At 42.0% G+C, this 24,943-nt stretch overlaps 2 protein-coding genes across 3 annotated transcripts in view; one reads left to right on the plus strand and one right to left on the minus strand.

The window, feature by feature from the left end:
- Positions 1-2,463, minus strand: part of TRMT61A (tRNA methyltransferase 61A) — a 35,015-nt gene extending 32,552 nt beyond the window's left edge. Inside the window, exons 1-2 of one of the 2 annotated variants that reach the window (XM_072115953.1) lie at positions 2,272-2,463; positions 218-563 (exon numbers count right to left, since the gene is read on the minus strand). In XM_072115953.1, the coding sequence (XP_071972054.1) occupies positions 218-548 (331 nt within the window). In that variant the 5' untranslated portion in view covers positions 549-563; positions 2,272-2,463. Of the gene's footprint in view, positions 1-217; positions 564-1,995; positions 2,194-2,271 lie in introns of those variants that run through there. The other variant, XM_072115954.1, reaches the window with a different exon arrangement.
- An 11,279-nt stretch (positions 2,464-13,742) lies between these two features.
- CKB (creatine kinase B) lies at positions 13,743-21,473 on the plus strand. Its single transcript, XM_072115955.1, has 8 exons — positions 13,743-13,890; positions 15,149-15,353; positions 16,513-16,667; positions 17,214-17,346; positions 18,730-18,901; positions 19,698-19,821; positions 20,458-20,647; positions 21,095-21,473. Exons 2-8 carry the CDS (start codon positions 15,161-15,163, stop codon positions 21,271-21,273), a joined length of 1,146 nt encoding a protein of 381 aa, XP_071972056.1. The 5' UTR covers positions 13,743-13,890; positions 15,149-15,160; the 3' UTR covers positions 21,274-21,473.
- Positions 21,474-24,943: the final 3,470 nt, after the last annotated feature.

The following is a 24,943-nucleotide window of genomic DNA, read 5'->3' on the forward strand; positions in this document are numbered from 1 at the left end:
GTCCTGATTCACATGCGACTTGATAAATGTAGATACGTGTGTGTGAGCATCACTCTTTCAAAATATATGGACATTGTGAAAATTATCAGAGTAGCTGTATTTTTTATAGCTTTCTTCAGTCATCTTCCTTCCCAAGAAGATCTACAAAAATGTAAACACTAAAAGAATACATAACATAATGTTTTTAAATTTTCCCCTTATGGTAGAGTTTCAATACCTGATTCACAGACCACCGATCCTGGTTTCAGCTCCAGCATCATAGTAATCATGGAAATATCAGTAGAATATAGAATCTGAGTGCGGTGAGGAAGGTTCACAGTCCATAACTCTGGGGTTGGATATAGAATATGCACCCAGCCTCCTTTACTGCAGGTCACCTTGGAGCCATAGGGTTTTCCTATTAAGTCAGTGGAATGTCTGATAACCCCATACTTAGTCTGTGTCTGGCTTCCATGTTGGATCGTCACTGGGAACATGTAATCATGACCCAAAAACACAATAGCTGTGTCTCCATCTTCAATCAGTTCTTTGTACTCCAAAAAACTCATTCTGGATATCAAACCCTGAAAATAAAAAAAATGCAGACACATATATTGATAAATAGAAGAGCCTGTCACTGGAATACTTTAAAGAGCTAGTTCACATGTTCAATTTTTGCCAAAACTTGAAACTGGTTTCAATGAGAGATTGCGGGTTCCATTTTTAAGAAGAATATTTTACTGCTTGAGGGAAAAAGCAGCAGCAAACCCTATATTCTGGTGAAAATATAGGGTTTTGTGCATCAAAATCCACATCAGAAATCAATATGAAAATTTCTTTGAGGTCAGTGGCACAAAGCCATGCTCAGTCCATGCATAATGACAGACCACAAAGGACGGGACTCGACTCAAAATAATGATATATGATACAAAGAGTCCCCACTTCCCTGTGGAACAACACTGAACTCTTATTATGAGGAAGTAGGGACTCCTTTTGGCACATTTATAATGGCTTACATGCCTTAAAACTGGTGTAAAAGCACTGAATTAGGCACAATTCCTGGTGCACAGCCAGAAATTGCTCCTTTTTCCCCACTCCAAGTAGGTGTGGAAGGGCGTGAAGGCACCCGGCCAGGGCCAGAGTTGGTCCTGCATCTGAGCACTGCCTATAGTCTGCACCCATTCAAGCACTGGCTATGGTGCCGTTCTACACCAAGGTGGCCCTGATGCAGAACTTCTCTGCCGGCAGTTGCCATCAGGATTCAGTACAGGACAGAACACAATTCAGAGGATCATCGTCCAACTTAATCTTGTAACAGAGACCCATAACTATTCATGTTGTCAAAGGTAGACCCCAAATGGAGGTTATGACGGTATATATGGGCAGCTTATTGTAAAGCCAATGTCAGACTATAATATTCTACACTATTTTATACTTTGGTTTATAGAAGATAATGGGAAAAGTAGTTTTGCCAAAATTGCATTAGGATTTCTTAGGGATTCTGTGTAAGCTATAAGCAAGTTACCGGGAGAAGGTGACATCAGTAGTACACACCTGCTTCCTTACTTTACTATTTTATTTTTCACCCCCTAGAGACTTTTGTCATTATCCCAGAAACAAAATATTCAAGCATCATTCACATGCTTCTACCAGAAATCACATGCTGAGGTAACACTGCATTTCCATTACATTTAATAAACAAAATTCAAATGTCCTGTTATCTCTACATCATGGCCACTTGTGACGCAGACTCAAAGTATGTTGTCACTTTAAGAACTGGACATCCTGCACTCATGATCCACAAGGGCATGTAGATAAGCCTCAGAGTGTCATCTAGACTTGGCATTATAAGTGTTTGGTTATTAAAGAAGATGCAACTCTTTGATGAATATGGTGAATGCCAAGATACTGGTAATGGCTCACATTATTAATAAATCACCACTGAGTGTGAAAGTAAAAGCTGCTGAACTTATTGTAAAAGAAATTGTTGCATTAATGACAATAAATCGCACCAACATTATTATTCCCATCTGCTTCAGCTTTTTCTAAAGTCTCTTACGGGTCACCAGTAAATGACCTCACAAAAGTCCTGATGCTGCTGTAATGAAAAATACCACGATCAGCACTGGAAGCAAATGGTTCCAAAGCAATCTTCATATGTGCAGAATATATCACAACCATGTGCAAGTCTGTGCGGCTCCCAGACAACGTATATGAACTATAGGGAGCGGTATAAGAGAAGTGGTTTATATATCGTATCGCTTTATAAACAGCGACAGACCAGTACTTTACCTGCAAGACAGCCCGTATAGCAATATATAGTTCACAGAAGATGATCAGCACCGCAGCTGTCGCGTCTACGTTTCCCTGTCACACACGTGGGCGCCGCTTCCGGGTCGCTGAGTGATGACGCAGGCAGTTCTCCTTTCAGACGATAAATAAGCTGATCATACTGTCAGTACTTTTCTGCAGGACTCTTGTTTCTTGTTTCTGCAGACCGTTATTGTAACGAATACACTAGCTATGTGAGCCAGTGCTAGTAATTGATAAAAGATTTCTTAATAACGGCTGAAGCAACCAATCAGATCGCTACTTTTATTTTATAACTTAAACATATGTAATAAAAGCTGGATTCTGATTGGCTAGGCAGCTGCTTCTTGTTTTCATGACTTAATTAAAGTCAGTTTGACTGTTGGTAGATGATAGCATTTACAGGCTCGCCAGGTGTTGCCCTTCTCAGGGCACCGTCACACGTTGCGTTTTGAAACGCATTAGAACAGCTGATGAAAGGTGATTTGGCCAATTATATTACTGTAAACATTAGCATTTACAAAACGCTGTGTAAATGCGATGGTGCTGCATGAGTGCATGAGTTAACATCACGTTTACACTGCGTTTTGTAAATGCAAATGTTAACAGTAACTTAATTGGGCAAATCACCTTTCCTGAGCTGTTATGTGTTTCAAAACGTTCCCAAAACACAACACGTGAGCGTGCCCTAAAACTATTTGTAGTAAGAGCAGGAACTACATCGTTAACAGGAAAAAGAGTTTTACAGCATATGTAAATTAGCGCCTCTTGGGATCGTCGTAACTTAATTTATGCATACCCCCCACTGCTAGTCCTTTCTGCTCCCCTGCTCCCTCCAAGCCCCAGCTCTCTGATGTCACCAGCCTGCTCCTAGCATATACATTTGCATATTTTTTAAAACGTTTTTTCCTCTTATTTCCAACAGTTCCAAGAACAGCATCATCTGGCGAGCCTGTAAGTGCTACCATCAGTCAAATGTGTGGTAGATGTCCTTTGACATGAATAACCTAAAGTAACAGCAAAGGAAAACTGGGAAGAGTGCCCTCAGGCCGTGGGGTTAGTGTTGCGTTGCGTTTCCAAACACAATACACACACTTCTCCTGCAATCACCTTTTCAAGTAAGATAGGAATCTTTCTAAAATAGGAGATCGCAGAAGTATGTGTGTTGCGTTTGGAATCGCCATGGCCTTAAGGTGTCCTTAAAAATCACATTGTTCATACCTCCCAACTTTTGGGCTGCAGTAGAAGTTACCTTCCAACTTATGCAGGAGCAAAAAAGAGACAAGAGATGTGGCGTGCCCTGCTGTAATTTTTGTTGCCCTAAGCCACGCTTTTTGCTCTCCTCACAAGTGACTGCAGGTGACGTGTCCTTGGATTGTAGTTGTTCTCTATCTTCTCCATTAGGAACACCATCACCACCTCTTCCATCTCTGTGGAGATTAAAACACGCCTTGGGGGTTATCTAACATATGTATGATATCCTTGGAGGATGCCTTGGGGGTGACCTAACATGTATGATATCCTTGCAGGATAGCCTTGGGGGTTACCTAACATATGTATGATATCCTTGGAGTATAGCCTTGGGGGTTACCTAACATATGTATGATATCCTTGGAGTATAGCCTTGGGGGTTACCTAACATATGTATGATATCCTTGGAGGATAGCCTTGGGGGTTACCTAACATGTATGATATCCTTGGAGCATAGCCTTGGGGGTTACCTAACATATGTATGATAGCCTTGGGGGTTACCTAACATATGTATGATATCCTTGGAGGATAGCCTTGGGGGTTACCTAACATATGTATGATATCCTTGGAGGATAGCCTTGGGAGTTATCTAACATATGTATGATATGCTTGGAGAATAGCCTTGGGAGTTATCTAACATATGTATGATATCCTTGGAGGATGCCTTGGGGGTTATCTAACATATGTATGATATCCTTGGAGGATAGCCTTGGGGGTTATCTAACATATGTATGATATCCTTGGAGGATAGCCTTGGGGGTTACCTAACATATGTATGATATCCTTGGAGGATAGCCTTGGGGATTACCTAACATATGTATGATATCCTTGGAGGATAGCCTTGGGGGTTACCTAACATATGTATGATATCCTTGTAGGATAGCCTTGGGAGTTATCTAACATATGTATGATATCCTTGGAGGATAGCCTTGGGGGTTACCTAACATATGTATGATATCCTTGGAGGATAGCCTTGGGAGTTATCTAACATATGTATGATATCCTTGGAGGATAGCCTTGGGGGTTACCTAACATATGTATGATATCCTTGGAGGATAGCCTTGGGAGTTATCTAACATATGTATGATATGCTTGGAGAATAGCCTTGGGGGTTATCTAACATATGTATACAAGCGGCTGAGGCGTGGCACAGAAGGCCTGATAAATACCCCTCCTTATCTTTTTCATTGTCCTTACATCTTGGTTGCCTAACAGTGCTATCATGGTGTTTGTCCTAAAGTAAACCCCCATATACTCCAATAGAGAGAAAGTCTTCCTGAAAATATAGCGGTTCCTAGAAAATTAGTGTTTATAATAGTTTTTGCTCATAGAAAGGCGCTAGGTCAGTGATGGCGAACCTTTTAGCAGCCGAGTGCCCAAACTGCAACAAAAAAAAAAAAACATTTCTTATCGCGAGGTGCCAACCAGAAATTAAAGCAGTAATTTATTGCTCCTTGTTCAACAACTTTCAATCATATTGGCCTCCTGAGGACAGCAACACAGTAGAAAGATGGAAAATTTTCATCATTTTAGCTTCTTTCCAGCGTCCCTCTGTACACAGAGAATCGTAGGGCCAGCAGTAGGTCCTCCACAGATAATTTGTCCCTGTCTACTCATTCTCCCTCTTCCTACAGTCCCAAGTAACAAAGTTAGTATCAAAATATGACTGGCAGCAGCATCTATTAAGTTGCTTGGAACTGCAGGAAGATTCTTTGGGTCCTGTTTGGTGTGCTGGGGCGATGGCCCGGGTGCCATAGGTTCGCCACCATTGCGCTAGGTCTTATTTTTTCAGGGGATGTCTTACATTTATTGTTGAATAAAAAAATCAATCTTTATAAGACCCAAGGCTATGTCATTTATGCAGATCTATTACAATGGGGCACATTTGCTTAGAAAGTCGGAAACTGCACTAAAAGTGCTCTTTCCGTGTATAATACTGGGTTTGGCGATTCACTAACATTGTGCGCCAGAAATAATCAATCTGTCGTTTCCCTGTACTGGCCCGACAGAGCTCACCACCTTTTGTGTGGTGCACCTTTAACATAGGGCGTGCAACACAATTTCAAGTTAAATGTGGCGCACGGTCCAAATCAGTTGGCACACCCCCTAATTTGTGTAGCATTGAAGCCAGCGCAGCTGCACCACAAAAGGGTTGCGTGCGACACATTAGCAGCACAGACACTTCTTAAATACCTGTGCAAGCCGTTTTAGCCTAGAAGACTGTGCACAGTCCAACAAAAGTGCAGCGCACGACCCTTAGTAAATGTGTCCCACATGCTTTCACATGTTTTTATGTGTGCTATTTATGCTGCTGGTAGGAGGGCAGTCTATCGTACATCCTAAAGTATTTTCCATGATTAAGAATGGCTAGTCCGTTTGAAACGCGTAGGAATTATAGATTTAAGGAATGACACTGTGGATAAATGAAGATGTTTCAATAAAGGTTTGAAAGACCATCGTTGTTGGCTGGACCATGAGATTTTTTTTTTACATCCTAAAATTCTTACATTCAGTCTGAAAAATGAAAAAAAAAAAAAGAACTAAAAGTTCACACCCCTTTACCTGGAACTGATATAAAAATAAACAAATAAAATCATAAACATGTCAGGTATCGCCACATCCCAAAAGTCACAAGTCACAGAAATTGGAAATTGTGCAGTACATTCAAATACCTATTTAAAATGAACAGTACATCATATACAGTATATATTCCTTATAAACTATTATGCTTCCTCTTTAGGAATAGCCCGTGACTTGCTTTTTCCAAACCAATACAGGAATTAGGCAGTTCATGTTTTTCATACTTGTGCTAATAATATCAAAGGGGAAAGGTGAGATGTTTTTTTCTGGTGTTGTAAAATCATTGCTTCCTGTAAAGTTTGTTTCTACATTTTTTGTAATGTTATCTTATTAAAGGAAAGCTTTATTTAAAAAAATATTAAGAAAACTACATTTGATATACCGTATATACTTGAGTATAAGCCGACCCAAGTATAAGCCGAGGCCCCTAATTTTACCACAAAAACCTGGTAAAACCTATATTTATTTTACTCGAGTATAAGCCGAGTTTGGGTTATTGGCTGCCAAGGACAAAGTCACACCTGTGGAACGACCTGGTGGTACCACGGCTGCAGCAAGTCCAAACCGCTTTACGTCGTGTCCCAGGTCTCAGCTTACGTCATTGTCCGCGGTGGTCCAGGGGGTCCACTACCCCTGAAGCCTGACTATTATCTTTACATTACAACAACCTTGTGCTCCCTGTAATCTCTTTTACACTATAGTCTCTACATTGTAGCAACCAGAGGCACTATCTGCCGCCCCCAGGTTCCTAAATAACATAAAAACATTTTTATATAGATCAATAGACATACAGCTATATAGAAATTTACAGTTTATTTTTTCTGTTCAATAAACTTTTATTGAAAATGACAGATAACAACGTTCAAAGTATTATCATTGGAACAAGTGCAAACTAAATCAGTATGCATATCTTATTGTATATAAAACAAATGTCATACATCTGGAGGTACAACTAAGAGAAATATGAATAGCCGTTTCATGAAACTTAATATTACTGCTGTAATAAAGGCCACCTCTATATTAAGATGCAAAGAAAGAAGTTTTAAAGGACTATAACTTGATTAACATAACTAAAAGATTAACAACATTACCCACATAAAGCAAACACATATCGGGAACCACATTAGGGGTGAAGGAAGGGAAAGAGGGAGGGAGCACAATAGGGGAAGAAAAAGAGAGGGGGGGTAGGTAAGAAGTGCGAGGATTCGTCCACTTGGTCCTATAATATCTCCTATCTAAACTATACCCCCTCTATCCACGAAGCAAATTCCGTTGAGTACAATTTATTTTTTAATGACCTTCATTTGCACGATGAAATCCTTTTGGGAAAATAAAATGTTTGCATCATCACCTTCCAAGTAATCATTGGCAATGGTTTTGGCATCCAACATGCCAGGCTGCCTGCACCAGTCTACCTTTCGATGGAGAGGCTAATTAGTCTATTGTGTCCCAAAACTAACTCTGGAGATAAAGAAAAAAGGATAACTATACTAGACTCTGTAGTAGAGGAGGTCAAAGGTCATCTTTACATTATTTCCCCAAACAGGGTAGAAACATATGTAACACAATCCACACAGACTAGCCACAACAAACTGGCGCTACCAGAGCCCCTCTGTGTTGCTCATTTCCTTTCTGTTACACTGTGAGGCGCACTTCCCCCCTTCCTTTCTCTGCTGCTGTGAGATAATAGTAGGCAGATGGAGGGGGGAAGTGCTGAGGCAGCAGACGACGACACGGTATAGCAGCCTGTGAATCTCTGACATGGAGGTGCTGCATTTCACTGACAATGGCATCTAGTACTATCAAAATCTCTGGCAGGGGCCTACTACAGTATGGGGACAGAGGCCCCTATCAAATGTACAAATACACAATTCATGATTCATTTAAAATTAGCTTCATTGAAAAATATGTGCTTTTCTTTCAATAAGAAAATTTCTAAGTGACCCAAAAACTTTTCAGTGGTAATGTATGTATGTGTGCATTATAATCATTACTAGTATATATTTACATGTGGAGGTTTTATTTATGTGTGCTGTATATTCATTACAGGTAAACATTATTTGTTTGGTGTAGTCACTGCAGGTATCTATGTGTTTGGTATAACCATTAAGGGTTTATATTTATATGCTTGCTACATTCATTGCAGATACATATTTATACGTATACTATATTAATTTCAGGTATAAATTTATATGTACAGTATTTTCGCTGGAGGTACATATTTTTATGTGTGCTATTTATACAGCTGGTAGCCCTACAGCAGTTGGCCTTTTTTTTAATGATTTTTGATGGGGGAGGGCACCATTCTTTTTTCTCCTCAGGATTGGACCTAATTCCACTGTATTTTTGCTGTTATCTTACAGCGTGGATGTAGTGTGTGTGTGTGTGGGGGGGGGGGGCACAATTTTACTTGTCTGCCTAGGGCACTAAATTTTTTGTATATATACTGTTTGAAGTTGAAGAAATCATTACTTACCTAAGTAGGTGATCCCAAGTGCCCAGGATCCCATGGCTTCTTGTGGGGGACACATGCAGCATGATTAATCGAGCACGAGATACATCAATTGTATGTGTGTCTTTAAGATGAACGCACATCTTAATTTTCAGAGGCCTCCCTCAATGATCTGCATCTGCCTGAGCAGGCCCCCTCCACCCACGGGCCCGTTCGCAGTGGCATGGGATGCAAACTCCCTATGCACACTGTAGCCAGCGGCCAAGTAAAAATGGCTGGACTCATAATCTTATACAAGTGAATATTTTAAAAAATCAAACCGTTTAAAAATTGTTTTGGTTTAAGCTTTTTGTTTCTAACTTAAAGAAAAAAATAAAGCAATTAATTTAGTACATATGGTGATAAGGACATAATGTTCATTTACATTGTGCCATTGTTATTTAATGACCATTCCCTTTGTGCTTGACTCTTGGAATCCTTGTTTTTCTGGTAGAAATGAATCAGTTCGTAATTTATTTATGCTTAATGTATCCTCACTAAGCTCAAGGGAGTTTGAGAAACGTGGGAAGCCCCATACTGAATACTGGGCATACCAAATAAAACAGCATAATCCAAATGTCTGGGGGCCATATGTGGTCCATTTCTGTCCTTTTGCCATACTGACTTTCAAAGTTTACATAGCGTTAACATTTTTTTATGTCGTTCAGTCCTGTGAACACTGTCCTGCCTCTTCATTTGTGTACAATCTTTACCTAGTGCCAAAGGTAAAAATCTCATTAGATGGAGGTTAGTTGCACTGGTTCGATCTCACAGACAGACCACAATGCAGAAGATGGGACTTCAAGACCTATGGTACAAGGAGTGCCTGCTTCCCTGCTGTAATTATGATGCTGCAATTATCACTATGATGCATGGAGTCCCATCCTCTACACTGTGGTCGGTTCCATGAAAAATAAACTGTGTACTGGTTGGATTTGATGGACCGACCACACTCGGTTTACGTATGGGTTTTTCAAATGTTTGGAATTTGTAAAAACACAGTGATTATCTCCAAGCTGTTTATGCATGTCATTATATGCATTTTTTAAACGCAGACTACAAACGCATGCGCTTTCAAAAACGCAACCACTTTGAAAAACACAATGGGAAATAACGCAGGGGACAAAAACGCCAGGTTAAGACACTTTAACCAAAAACCCATTGAAAAAGCCAATATGCAAATATGATGCGCTCTTCAAGAATACAAAAACGCAACCAAAAAAACACAACAAAAACACCACCACTGGCCTAAGGCTGCATTCACATGTAACTCAAAGGCGGTGGGAAGGAGCTTGTCTGAGCGCATGCAGGTTTACACAGAAGCACAAATAATCAGGAATGAGCATCATGTAAACAATGTGTGTTAATGTAGTAGTGCATTTGGTACCTTTGCAGTATCATTAAAGTCTTCTCTTTACTGTCTTTATCCAGGGAAATTCATGTAAATTATTTTTATAAGCCAATGCAGCAGGAATGATAGATTGATGCCGTGTTCACACAAGGTGCTAGAATTGAAACACAATTCAAAAACAATGGAGAGGGGCTAGGGTGATGCCACACGTCACGTTTTTGGACTGTTTTGAAGCATGCATTTTTACTCCATTTAAAAATGCATGCGTTTTTTTGTTTACCATGTGTTTGGCTGGTTTTAATCTGTTTAACAGCTGCCTACACTTCTAGAAATTAAGATAAACAGGTTCAAAGCAGCCAAACGCATGGTAAACATTCAAAAACGCATGCGTTTTAAACTGACCAAAAATGCATGCTTTAAAACGGTCCAAAAACGCAACGTGTGATATCACCCTTAGCACGATTGCATATGCGTTTCCGCTGAAATGCATGAGATCGGTGTCAGGGCTCAAGGTCAGTGAACCCCCTGGACCACCGCGGAAGATGACACTAGCCATCACCTGGGACCGGAATCTAAGTGGCACGACTGTGCTACCTCATATCTGTGCTCCGGACGAAGTTTTTTCTTCCTACCAGCGGCTACATGTGTTTGATAAAGGCTGAAGTGTGGCTGAAAACGTTTACACTTGCCGCAAATAAAAAAAGCCTTCACATTGTTGCATCATAACGATTGTTATTGTATACTATACTCCAAATATTAATTTAGACATACATCGATATATATCAGCATTAAATATACTGCATGTCGGGGCTGCACTCGGGCACAGACATCACTAACTGTTAGAATCCAAAACACAAGTAGGGACGGCACTCCGCGTAATTGTGGTGCAAGAGGACAGGCGAGATACACGCCAAGCAAACTTAGAAGGAAATATCCCAGCACTCACATCTTGCTTCGTTGCAATAGATTTATTAATCAGAAGTCATATGTGTACAGACAGAACGTGTTTCGGCTTACAAAACCTTTGTCAACTAACTGTTAGGCTGCCACTGTTTCCTTCTGTGTCTATGTTGGTTTAGTCCACCCCGCTCTTCTTCCTGTAGTTGCCAATCATTCTCCATCAGGTAAGTAGAGAACATCATGGAAACTTCTCCAGGCTGTGACTTATTTCTGCAGAATTTGCCACCCAGGTGACTGTGGCCTCTGGAGAACATATCCAAACTCCTTCTCTAATAAAATAACAGTTAATACAATGTTCCCTAGATAACAGCTAAGTTCCCCACAATGTGTCCCCTGCATATACAGATAGTACACGCTAACCCATCAATATACTATAACATATACTACCATATAATTTATCCCTCATTAAATCAGTAGCCCCAGAACACTTCCCCAGTATATAGCCAGCCAATATATATCCAGCCAGCCAGTCCCCTGCCCCACCAGTATATAGCCAGCCCCCAGAAGTATATAGTCAGCCTACCCCCTCTGTAGTATCTAGTTAGCCAGCCCCATAGTACATAGCCATCCTGCCCCTGTAGTATATAGCCAGCCCCCCTGTAGTATATAGCCAACCTGCCCCCCTGTAGTATATAACCAGCCAGCCCACTGTATATAGCCACCTTGCCCGCCTGTAGTATATAGCCAGCGTTCCCCCTGTAGTATTTAGCAGCCTAACTCCCCCTGTAGTATACAGTCAGCCTGTCCACCTATTATATAGCCAGCCAGCCCCCTGTAGTATATAGTCAGCCTGCCCCCTATGTAGTATATAGACAGAGAGCCCCCCTGTAGTATATAGTCAGCCTTCCCCCCATTATATAGCAATCCTGCCCCCTGTAGTATATACCCAGCCTAACCCCTGTAGTATATAGCCAGCCAGCCCCTCTGTAGTATATAGCCAGCCTACCCACTTTGTAGTATATAGCCAGATCTCCCTGTAGTATAAAGCCAACCACCCCCATATTATATAGCCAGCCTGCCCTCCCTGTAGTATATAGCCAGCCTGCCCCCCATAGTATATAGCCAGCCTGCCCCCCTGTAGTATATAGCCAGCCTTCTCCCCTGTAGTATACAGCTAGACTGCCCCCCATTATATAGCCAGCCTGTCCCCTCATTATTCATTATATAGTGTGCCTGTCCCCTGTAGTATATAGCCAGGAAGCTGGCTAGTAGTATATTCCCAGCCAGCCCCTTAGTATATAGCCAACCCCCTGTAGTATATAGCCAGCCATCCCCACAGTATATAGCCAACCTGCCCCCCTGTAGTATATAGCAGCCTGCCTCCCTGTAGTATATAGCCAGCCAGCACCATAGAATATAGCCAGCCTACCTCCCACTGTAGTATATAGCAGACTCACCCCCCTGGAGTATATAGTCAACCTCCACCCCCCCATAGTATATAGCCAAACTGCTCCTCCCCTGTTGGATATAGCCAGCCTGCCACCCTGTAGTATAAAGCCAGCCCCCAGTAGAACATAACCAGCCTGCCCCCCACTGGAGCATATAGCCAGCCTGCCCCCTGTAGTAAATAGCCAGCCTGCCCCCCTCTGGAGTATATAGACAGTCCCCCTCATGGAGTATATTGCCAGCCCCCCCAGGAGTATATAGTCAGCCTGCCCCCACCCTGGAGTATATAGCCTGCCCCGCCCTGGAGTATACAACCATCCCCCCCTAGAGTATATAGCCAACCTGCCTACCCCCTGGAGGCAGCCATGCAAAAAAAAAAAAATAATACTCACCTACCTGCATTCTCTCACTCTAGGACGTTGCCAGCCGCACAGTAGGCCCTAGGCGATCACCTACCCCTAGTCCCGGCCCTGGTCAAATATAATTTTTTCTCTGCTGCTACAAAACCCTTAGATTAGACAAGGACAGCATGGAGATGAGTCAGATAGTGGCAACCTACCATGGGATCTACCTTATTACATGGGTGGATTAAGATTGCCATAGGCCCTAGACCTTTGGAGAACCTTTAAAGGTCCTGAAATTGCTTTTATGTACGTGTCTATTGAGAGCAGGAACAGATGTACAAGGATTTCATGGGTCACGGTCCTTCTCAGTATAAGATTTGGTGGGAGGTTTGTGTGGCCATGGGCCCCCAGAAGGCTTGGGCCCCGGGCTACTAACCAAACAGCTTATACTGTAATTTGCTAATTTCTGGCAGAGGCTGTTGGGAAGTGGAGTAGCCTCTCTGGGCAGCGGGAGAAAAGACTACTCCACGCCCCAGTAGCCTCTACTGTCTTTGTCTACCTTCTTGTCCCCGGGCCCTGCCTTCCTGGCATTGCTATACATGTGTGCAGACTCATAACTATACAGAGCACACTCGAATAGCAGCACCCCACCGTTCCCTAAGCCGAAGTTACCTGCGCATGCGCTATGCAAAAGAAAAATGCTCCTCATATTTATATATGAGTCAATGTAGAGCGCATGTTAAGCGGTTGTAGTCAATTGCTTGTATATTTCCACAATGAAGCATAAATATAAATTCTGCCATTTTTATGTTTTTTTGGAATTTGGTAAAAAGTCACATTCTTTAACACACACATTGCATAACCTGTGACCTCGTCCTCTTGCACCACAAAATCTTATGAGGAGCCTTTTTTTTGTGTAAAATGATATGTTTGTGTCCCATCACATCAATGAATCCCCTAATATTTGCTGCTCCAAGTGTCTGCTTGTCTTGCACTGCCCGAGGACTCACATCACTGTGTGCAGGCAGCTCCAGCTCTGATAATGGACTCTTCCCTCTGCCCTCCTACCAATCCAATGAATGGAATATAAATATCAGCCAATGGCTGCCTGCCCTGCCACTGCTATATAAGGGAGCTGGGAGCCCTCTCTCACACACATCCCTCAGGTCTGGGGAGTTGTTGGTCCTGAAGTCTTTCAGGGTCCTTAATTGTTTTGCCTCCAGTAACACAAGTACTTGGTGAGTAACCTCCCTGTCCCCCTGTGATGTCTGAGGCTCATGCATAGGATGTTATTCTGGATACATTGTAGCAATGTTGTGGGGGCTGATCCGGCGGTGCAGGGGTTAAGCCAGGCGGTGCAGATGCTTTGCTTTCTGGCTGCGATCTCCATTCATTCCCTGGGGTGCAAGCAGGGACCTGTCCATGTATTGGGGGGGCCCCGAGTGTGATGGGAAGTTCTTGGGGCACAGTAAGGGGGAGCTGCAGGGAATAGCGCATGTCCTTCATGTGCCCCTCATACACATTGGGGCGTAGCTGCATTTTTTTTTTTCCTTCATAATTTTTTTTTTTTTTTTTTCTGTGGATTTCAGTTTGTTTGCTGCTAAGACTTGTGCAGATTCCCTGCAGACTATCACCCCCCATCTGCAGGAATCTGCTGCTCAGCCTCTTAAGGAGGGAGGGAGCCTTGTGCAAACAGAATGTCTATACATGGAATATTGTGTGTGTGAAAGGGTTAATGCTAGATTTTCTTTTTTCACCCTGTCCCAGGTCTGTGCTGCCCCCTACTGGTACTCCTTGTCCTAGTGGTGCAGGCAGTGGGCTCAGGGCCAGCAGCAGTATTTGGGGGGGGGGGGGGGGGATTATTGCAGTGTTGCATCTATATTTTATTTATTTTGTAAAGGTATTTGGTAGTTCTACTGAATCTGCCTTTGTCTTTTAAATCATTAAATCGGGGCTATACTACATGACTGACCTTGCCAGCAAGATATGTCATGTTTTGTCCCCAAAATGATATGTTTTTAATATTTAGTGATTTGAAAAGCATTTAAATTCCTATCACCTATTTATTGTATCTGCAGGTCTGTGTCAATGTTGCCAGCCCGGGTTATAATGAATACTCCAGGCTGGGGCACTAAATTTGTAACAAACACAAGACCTTTCTTGTCTGGTGTATAGAGAAAGCTGGGTGTCACCCTAGTCCAATCTATGGTCACCCAGGTTTTTCCTTAATCTGATGTAATTAGAATGTCACATTGGACAAGGACAATTTGCTGGTGGAGGGGCAGGCTGCCAGGTTAACTGTTCAGTTGTTGACCATAAACCTTGAATCAATTGGAAAGGTAAGTCTAAGCTGGAGATGATGGTAGATGAGGCATAACAATACGGACAACTTTCCACAAACTACAATGGCTTCCATTTCCAACTGATCCAAGGTCATAGTTAAGGTCATATATGGACTTGTGAAAGTTTCACCCTTTGTTCCCCATAATCTTACAGAAAAGTGCAATCATGCCTTTCGGCAACTCCCACAATGAAGTGAAACTGAAGTACAGTGTGGATGATGAGTTCCCAGACCTGAGCCAACACAACAATCATATGGCCAAGGTGCTGACAAAGGAGTTGTATGAAAAACTGAGGAGCAAACAAACTCCATGTGGATTTACAGTGGATGATGTCATTCAAACTGGGGTTGACAACCCAGGTAACGTTTCATCCTTTCAACCTCTCCCTCTGTCCTTTCATCCATCTGTTCACCCTCATTAGGGGAAACTCTCAAACCATGTATTCAGGTTCTTGACGGACATGTGATGATTTTTTTTTTTTTTTTCCTGAAACGTAGCGTTTCTTAAATTTTGTGGCATTTTCATTGGCAAGGGGAACCAACCTTAACCTGTACAGTGTTTGTTCTCTCTGGTAAACTCAAAATGACCCAGCCAGTCATTTTTAGGCTTTCTGACCTTCGTAATCTCAACAATCACATGACCAAAGTGTTAACGTTACAAGAAATTGAGAAGCAGGATTCCCTTCACTCTGGATGATGATGTAACAGACTGGGGTGGACAATCCTGGTAAAGATCAGAATGCGTGTTTCAGCATGATCTATAAATTCACCTGTGACCTCCACACAGAAGAGGCGGCCATTTTGTGGGAAATCCATATCTGATGCAGCTACTGCAGTGTCAGGATATGATGCATGGAATAGTATTACTTGGTGACTGGGCTGCAAACAAATTACTCAAGATGGCTGCCTCAGTGATGGGTCTACTTTCAATGTTCCTGTGCTAAAAATAGCAATGTAGTCTGGCCTAATCTGGATTACAGAGCATGTTTGCAATACATTTGAAGTGAAGTAAACGTCTTTTACTAACTCGTTTAACACTTATGTCCCATCCACCCCCCCACCCCTACATGAAGGTGACATCACAATTTCTAGACTTGTCTTTCTTGACCATCCTTGATTAGACAAGATACGTGCAGGATTAATTTCCTTTTAATCTGCATTGTCATTATTTGCACCTTACAAGCTGAGTTTAAAAAAAAAAAAAAAATCCTTTAATCTTGTTAATTGGGCTATGATGGATGGTTTCTGTCATTGGTCATTACAGTAGGCATTCATAATCTATCAATATATAATTTGTACACCTTTTTGTGTAAGTATCTAATGCTCTCTGGGTTTTTGTGCAAATCTCCATTGATGTCTTGGGTGATGACTATAGCCACTTACAGTAGGTTTCCTTCTAACACGGCTAGTAACTGTATAACATTGTCCTTAATGTTGTTGAGTATCTCCTAACTGATGGGTTTAAGGGGCTTAATGAATTTGTGCTATGCGTGATGAAGACTTTGTTGTACTTGTGTAGGCCACCCTTTTATTATGACAGTGGGATGTGTCGCTGGGGACGAAGAGTGTTACGAAGTGTTTAAGGAGCTTTTTGACCCAATCATTCAGGACAGACATGGGGGCTACAAGCCTACTGACCAGCACAAAACAGACCTGAACTCTGAAAACCTGAAGGTGAGCAGTATTCACTTGCATCTTGTATTGCTGCATTAGAGGGAAAGTAATTGTAGGTAGATGAGGGTATGGTGGTGTCATCTAAAGCTTAACAAGACTTGCGCACCCACCAAGCATAATGGTTGCCTATATGATGTTTAGGGTGGTGAAAATTGAGGGTAACCATCAGGGACGGCTACAGGTTTCAGGAGGCCCCTGGACAAGTGCCTCAGTGGGCCACTTTGCAGTAAACTCCTGTGGCGGCATTAGAAATTCAAACACTAACAGTCTCCTGTTCCCTAAAATATTCCCTTGTTTATCATCCCAAACAGCCTATGGATTCCTTGTGTGGTCCCCCCAGCACTCTGGGCTTAGTGCTGGTCCTGGTAACCATACATGCTTTGAGGCCAGTATGGAACCTTTCTGGACATATTGGGACTTGTTACCAAACTCTAAGGTGCAAGCTGGGGCCACAAAAGGCAATTCAATATGAATAGAAGTCGTATTGGTAAGAGTTACAATGGTGAGATTTGACCCAACTCTTTTTGTTTTTTGTTTTTTCCTTAGGGTGGTGATGACCTTGACCCAAACTATGTTATCAGTTCACGTGTTAGAACTGGCAGAAGCATCAAGGGATTCTGCCTTCCACCTCACTGTAGCCGTGGGGAAAGACGAGCCATTGAGAAGCTTTCCGTTGAAGGTAATCTTTCTCCTGTGAATAAATAATAATGAGCCTTGCTTTAATTGAAGTTCTGCTTCCTTAAGGTATTTCTTCCACATTCTTAATTACAAAGTTTCCATGAGCGGATCGTGTAAATAAGACAAAACCCTAAGCGGGTCATGAGTGTAAGAGATGCCGGAACATGTTGTATTGATGGCAGCCGAATAACTCTGTTCTATGGAGAGTATTTAATTTCATTGAGTTTGGAGGATCCGATTCTGGTGTAATGTGCTTGAGCAGACCTTTTAAGGATGTTCCTTCCTACAAACGCACCGTATTGAATACCTGGCTGTATATGGTAATGAAGTGTGACTTGGCTCGCAGTAAGAAAAAAATACTTTCTGTCGGGCTTGAATATAGAAGTAACATATAGCCTATGTGGTAAATTTAACAGCCTTAGGTCTGCATAGCCTGTCATCAGCATCTAATCTCTGAGGGCTTATAAAGGGTTCATCAAAGATGTTGGACGCTTCAGACAGTGGTTGAGAGGCGCCTACTAATGGAGGTGTCAGCCACTGCAGTACAGAAGTGATGCCCATGCATGAAGAAACTAACTTTTGTTACGCTTGCAGAATTTGGAAAAGCTTTGGACAGGTTTAGGTTTTGCAAAGTGTGTGTGTGTGTCCTCCCCTAAACTAATACTACCCCTTATTCATAGTAAGCTGTGGGTTTCTGGTCTAGTTGTGGTGATCAATGTGTTGCTTTATTTACGAAGAAGGGACACTATGGGCTTTGTTTGTGAAGACTCTTGCAGAAAAAGGACTTCAAACTGAGATTTTAGCAATTTTCTTGCGTTGATTCCTCTTTCAAGTGTTGTCATGATCCTATTCAACATACGTATACTACATAATTGTGGTCTATACACCTGACATCTATCCATCAATGTTTTACTAATGAGGGACGGGCTACATGTAGTTTCCTGTCTTGATTCTGCTATGGATTTGCACAGAAGACTCTATGTGCAAATCCCTGGCTTTAAATGTTCAAGTAATATTGGAATTTCTCTAAAACAAATGGAAAATCTTATTCCTTTTAACAAACCCATTATGTCACGGGTACATGGCTGAGTTATGGTTTTTCACCTGTATGTTTGGAGAGCAGATGACATTTCTTTTGGCCTGTAACCCCACAGACTGCTTAGTGGCTTGTGGTACTGGAGCATAGATTAATGCTGAATGAACGTTTGTATTCCTGTGGGAAGGAGGGGATGTTAAATATACTTGTGAATGTGTGGGACTGAGGTTACACAATTGGTGGAGGGGCAAGTTTCCATATAAACAGCTTTCTAGTTTTGGTGAAGTAAACTGACTCGTATGATATTTATTTGTATATAAAATTTTATTTTTTTTCCCCCATTCGCAGCTCTCGCTAGCCTGGATGGTGACTTGAAAGGCAAATACTATTCCCTCAAAAGCATGACTGAAGAAGAGCAACAGAAGCTTATCGATGATCACTTTCTCTTTGACAAGCCTGTCTCCCCTCTCCTGTTGGCCTCTGGTATGGCCCGTGATTGGCCTGATGCTAGAGGTATCTGGTAGGTATCTTGCCCCTTGTTAACTGGGTGATTAGGGACAACCACCCATTCACCTATGATCCTATAAAGTACATTGCTATATGATCTCATTTAGAATACAAGGTCCAGCTGCATATCTGGAGTATAAGTGCATTTTTCATTCCAGCTGATGCTTGCACGAAGCATAGTTTGGGTCTTCATGCACACTTTATTTTCCATAGTATAAATATAACCAGCATTTTGCCAGTCTGTTAAGACTGCAATATGACAATCCCTTGTCTTTGTTGCTAGCTGTCACATTAAGCCGGTTAAAGCCTGGATAATGGCCTAATCTGAGCTTCTTTAACTGCACCTTGACATGTCCAAAAACTTTCCAAGACCTGTACCGTGGAATGGGGTTAGTGGTGGGTTGTAGTATTTGCATTCTTCCACCTTTCCTGTAATACTGGGATTGCAGATGTTTAGAACTCTGTGTAATCAAAGCAACAGAGCTGCAATGAGAGACCTAGACAGACAGCTGCTTTAAGTTGACTTTCCACAGATCAAAAAAAAAAGCTTTAATACTTCCCACCACTGGATGGGCTCTGCCAAGTTAGGAGTTTTAATGGTGGTCAATGGACCCCTGAGATTACACATGCCCTACTTAGATTAGATCCGTATCACAACTTTAACAACCTTAGATTCCTTATCCAGAATATTTCCAGGTATATTTGCACCATGTTGGTAAAATGCTACTGATCTAAAGTCTAGTATCTGCATCAGTTCCTGCTATACAAGTATGAGATTCATTGTATTGTGTATCTATTGTACTTTAAAGGCACAATGACAACAAGACTTTCCTGGTCTGGATCAATGAAGAAGACCATCTTCGTGTGATTTCTATGCAGAAAGGTGGCAACATGAAGGAAGTCTTCAAGAGGTTCTGTGATGGCCTGACAACTGTAAGTGACCAAGCTGTGTGTGTGTGTGTGTGTGTGTACTGTTGGGCTCCCTTTAAGTCTTTAGTAAGCTTCTTACTGTATGAGAACTGTAGGCTCCTCAAGTCACATATAAAATAAACATATAGGCCCACATTTATTGTTTGTGCCAGTTTTTTGTCTGCACGTTCTTTTCTGTGCAAAGTCAAACTGCTTGTACTTGTATTTTTAAAGTGTTCGGCAGTTTTGTCATGGCTGCACTGTGTCCAAGACAGAAGAAATGTGCACCTAAAGGGGTGTGTTGGTGCTTGGTCAGACCGTGTGCTACAGTTGTCTGTGCCACAATTTTGCAGCATGAATGTGGTGCACAAAAATAAAATGGTGCACACTTGGGTGCCACAACGCATGAATCAGATGCAACCTGCTCATAGTGCAATTTGCACTGGTTTTGATAAATGTGGACCATAGCCTTGTAGGTGAAGCATAATCATAAGTAGCTGTTTGAAAGCAGAAAATGGACTGTAGTGTTGTACACAATCTGTACAAGCATGGAAAAGCAGCCATGTTAACTTGGAATTTAAATTGGCCAATGGCTTCCTCATAATTGTTATATTTGAGGGACAAAATGCAGAAGTTAAAATAACTTGATGTCCTTTTCAGATCGAGTCACTGTTCAAGAACAAGGGCTACCAATTCATGTGGAATCAGCACCTTGGCTACATCCTGACCTGTCCCTCCAACCTTGGAACTGGTCTACGTGCTGGAGTTCACATTAAGTTGCCAAATCTGAGCAAAAATGAAAAGTTTGGTGAAATCTTGAAGAGGTTGAGACTGCAAAAGAGAGGAACAGGTAACTTGGTTACAAATGTGAACACATGTGGGTCAAGATCTTTCTTGTACAACTACTAAGGTACAGTACATGTAGTTTACACTTATCCTGCATACTCTGGGGGGGGGGGGGGGGGGTTTAGGAATACATAATGACCTGCAGAATTAGGTCAATGCCTTCTTGTATGAGGTTGGAGAACCTCATTGTTCTCACAACAGGCTGTAAGGACTCCATTTGGACGGCTGTAGTGAAGAGGCCTCCTTGGAATTGTTGCTGGCAGGACTATTCATGTGGCATGGAATGTTGGTTAAAAGAAAGTTTTACCTTTTAGCGAGGTGTACTAGATCTTAAAGCATAGAATTATGAGCCACACACTGGAAGACTGTCTAAATATTAAGCTGCATCAATGGAAAAGTGGTGCATTACTTCTGAAGACTCGTGTAACATTTTGTTCTCCTTTTCCTTAAGGTGGTGTTGACACTGCAGCTGTCGGTGGAGTCTTTGATGTTTCAAATGCTGATCGTCTGGGCTTCTCTGAAGTAGAACTGGTTCAGATGGTGGTTGATGGTGTGAAACTCCTAGTCGAGATGGAGAAGCGTCTAGAGAAGGGCCAGTCCATCGATGACCTCATCCCAGCACAAAAATGAATGCACTTTAATGGCCATGCTTTCTAATTTATTGGATCAATAGCCTCACTGAGATCTTGGGACCCAACTCCTGCTTAGTAACAGTGTAGACATGTCTTCCATCTGTTCATGGATTTTGTTTAGAGTTTTTTATTTATTTTTTTTTCTCTTTGGCTGCAATGTTACTGAAAAATAGAAAATAAACATTGGTCTTGCCTTGATGCTGTTGTGGTTTCTAATTTCTTTGATGGTCTAGAAATTTTTATTTCTCTTCTATGCTTGAAAAAGGGTTAATAGAATTGGGATTTAAGGTTAAAATTGAAGCCCTGAAATGCCAAGTTCTTTAATGGAAATCCGAAGCTGCTCCTGCTAACTTGTCCTGATTGTTGCCCTCTCATCTGGCATTAAATATCGCCTCAAGACTGCAAATAGTTCAAGGTGACTTGCACGTTACACCAATGCTAATGCCAGCTTGGAAATAACTAAAGTGTTGGTGGCCATACAATCAAGGTATAAATGATGATGTAGACAATTGCAGCCAACACTATTGACCTTTTATATTGGACTATTTCTGGTCATCTTGTTTCCTCTGGCAGAAACTCTTAACACAATGCAACCGAAGGGATCAATACATTTTCACTACCTCACTTATATGAAGGTGGATATACCATTCTGTAGGGGCTGCAACAGATTCAGGGGGACTTAAAATTTTCGGTTGTGGAGATGGCGTTCCCAGTGTCTCGCCATTGTAATCTGTTCTTTCAGAAGAGCTGAAGGTGTGCAAATGCAATGTAAATTCAAATATGGTAAACTCAAACGCAATGTTACCGCAAATGTGACGCACACATGGTCTTTGTGCTTCCATTGCATTTGTGTTATGAGACTTGCGATTTAAGTGGAGGTTGCGTCGTGCTTGCATTGCATTTGCTCTTGCATGAAGTTTTCATTCCATATTTGGGCATGTAAACTCTTTGGCTGGATTTTTTTTTTTTTTTTTTGAGTATAATTGAGTTCTTGGAAGTGATTTTATTGGTGTTTTGATCTGCACTATAGAACTGCCTTCCCTGATCTAGGCTGACTGGATGTATAGATGCCAAACGAAGATGCAGCAATATGCATCTGACTGTGAATTGATCCCAAAGGAAGTGAAGCTTTGGCAGAAGGTTTTTTTTTTTTTTTTTAAGACCTTTCTGATACCACTAAACTTCTATGGTTGTGAGCTCAGCTGCAAGGTGATGTCACCGCTCCTCATTTCTGCAGTGAACATCAAGAAGCTAAAGGGAAGGCAGAGGAGTGAGGTTTTTATTTTGATTATGTAGTGTGGGGATGGGGGAGGCACATTGCAGGATCTGGCCCTGTGGAGGACATTTCTTTTGTAGGTGTTAGGTGGGGGGGCTCCTTTTGTGGGCATGATTTAGGCTGTGCATTATTTTGGTTTAGGATTACATTTATAACAAATTGGGGCAGGGGGCACAAGTATTAAGTGTAGATTGCATTCTTATTAGTTTAAGTTTACGGAACCCTATTCAGTGAGTGGCATAATGTGGGGGTATTATGTAAAGTATTGGCACCAAGGCACTTCTCCCATGATTGTTTAGTATGGCTGGACAGGCAGGTTGAGGAAGAGTTGTAGTTCTTCAATTTAAGGATTCAGTGCTCTTAGGAACCTTTGATTACTGCAGAAATTCTTTTGAACCATGGCCAGGTCTGTGCCTTGCCACAATTCTGTCTTTGAGCTCCTTGGGTAGTTCCTTATACCTCATGATTCTCATGTGCTGACATGCACTGAGTTGTGAGGTCTTTTATAGACATGTGTGTGCCTTTCCTAATCAAGTCCAATCAGTTAAATTAAACACCGGTGGACTCGAAGGAGTAGAACCATCTCAAGGAGGATAAAAGGGAAATGAACAGTATGCAAAAGGATTATATATAAGGACATCTACCAGCAGTATTTGAATTTATGCACTCCCCTTGTAGTTCTAGCTGTCTTGCCCATCACCTGCTCTATGCACTTGCACAAATTATAATACGAGGCTCCCTAAGGTGCATGGGCGATGAAGCCCGAGTACCCCAGGGTAATTAGCATAATTTGTATAACTATATTTCCACAATTGCAGCATATACAGTTATGATAAAAGAAGTCCTGAGGAACGTCCTATTAGTACACAACTGCCATCAGTAAACTGATGGTAGATGTCCTTTAAATATTAGTCACAGCCATGGGTCTGAATACTTATGACCATGTGATATTTCATGTTTTTTGTTTTATCAAAATGGATGCAGAGTGTACATTAATGAGCAAAAATATTACCAATTGGCTGCAATGAAAGAGTGAAAAATTTTAAATGGGTCTGAATACTTCCTGTTACCTACTGTGAGTGCAATTCCTTCTCATGAGAAGATAACATTAATTACTGTTATACCCATTATCTCCCCTTAGCCTTTTTCCATTAGCATTCATTCAGTTAAGTCTTTTGTACATTACATGAAATTCAAGTAAAACTAAATATTTTAGTGGGAGTAGCCAATGATCAAATGTGTATGGAATCTCCTGATCAAGGAAGATGGGTCAGACATGTTGTCTTGCAGACCATTAGCATTTGTGATGTTTGTTCCAACTATAATTCCAGTACAACATATATATTACATTCATATGGAACAATAGGAGTGAGGGCCCCGCTCACAAGAGCTAATAATCTATCAGGAAGAATTGGTCGACATAGAATAGGTGCAGACGTGAGTAAGAGGTTCGTATTGCGGTAGAGATTAATCTAAGATCATTTGCAGATCGAAGAGCATGGGTTGGACATTAGATTGAGATGAGAAGAGCGGTAGGAAGGTGCAGCATTATGCAGAGCTTTGAGGATGAGGGTTATGATTTTAAACTGTATTTGGAAGAAGACTGTGAACCAGTGCAGTGATTGCCACAAACTGGAGACATCTGTGTAGAGTTTGGTCTTTAAGTCAAGCTGCTGCATTAAGAATAGATTGGAGAGGAGAGAGTTTAGTGAGTGGAAGACAGTTTAGTGGAGAGTTACACCAGTCTAGTTGAGAGTTAAACAGAGCATTTTACAGGTTTCAATTGTCAGAAATGGGCGGATTCTGGAGATGTTTCTGAGATGCATGAGGCAAGAGTGAGCAAGAGATTGAATATACAGTGCAAAGGAGAGGTCGGAATCCAGCACAACCCCAAGACAGCGGGCTTGCTGCTTCGGGGTTATGGTGACCTCACAGACCGAGATGGAGAGGTTAAGATTGTCTCTGTTAGAAAGACAAGAAGTTCAGTCTTAGAAAGATTGGGGCACATTTACTAAGGGTCCGAACACCGCATTTCCGTCAGGTTTCCGTCTTTTTTCTGTTTTGCCCTGAATTGCCCTGGGTCAGCGATGGCGAACCTATGGCACGCGTGCCAGAGAGGGCACGCAGAGCCCTCACTGCTGGCACGCGCCCCATCCTCCTAACCACTGCCAGGTGCGGACAACCACTGTCCACACCTGGTTGTCATGGCTGCTAGCAGTATCGGAGCTGCGCTCCGATACTGCTAACGGCCATGACAGAGCAGGGTGCTGACACTTCCTGCTCTGTCACTCCAATCACAGCAGCGCACAAGACGGTAAGCGTCCCAGCGCTGGCAGCAAAATGATGTCATTACGCTGCCAGCGCTGGGCACCTTACTCCGTGTGCGCTGCAG

Source organism: Engystomops pustulosus, chromosome 7, assembly GCF_040894005.1.
Source record: "Engystomops pustulosus chromosome 7, aEngPut4.maternal, whole genome shotgun sequence".
NCBI lineage: Eukaryota > Metazoa > Chordata > Amphibia > Anura > Leptodactylidae > Engystomops > Engystomops pustulosus.

Bases quoted from the DNA above. Each gene is read 5' to 3' on its own strand.
- CKB (XM_072115955.1), top strand. From the start codon at position 15,161: ATGCCTTTCGGCAACTCCCACAATGAAGTGAAACTGAAGTACAGTGTG. The intron at 15,354-16,512 runs GTAACGTTTCAT...GTACTTGTGTAG, and splicing joins AACTGGGGTTGACAACCCAG to GCCACCCTTTTATTATGACA. The intron at 16,668-17,213 runs GTGAGCAGTATT...TTTTTTCCTTAG, and splicing joins TGAACTCTGAAAACCTGAAG to GGTGGTGATGACCTTGACCC.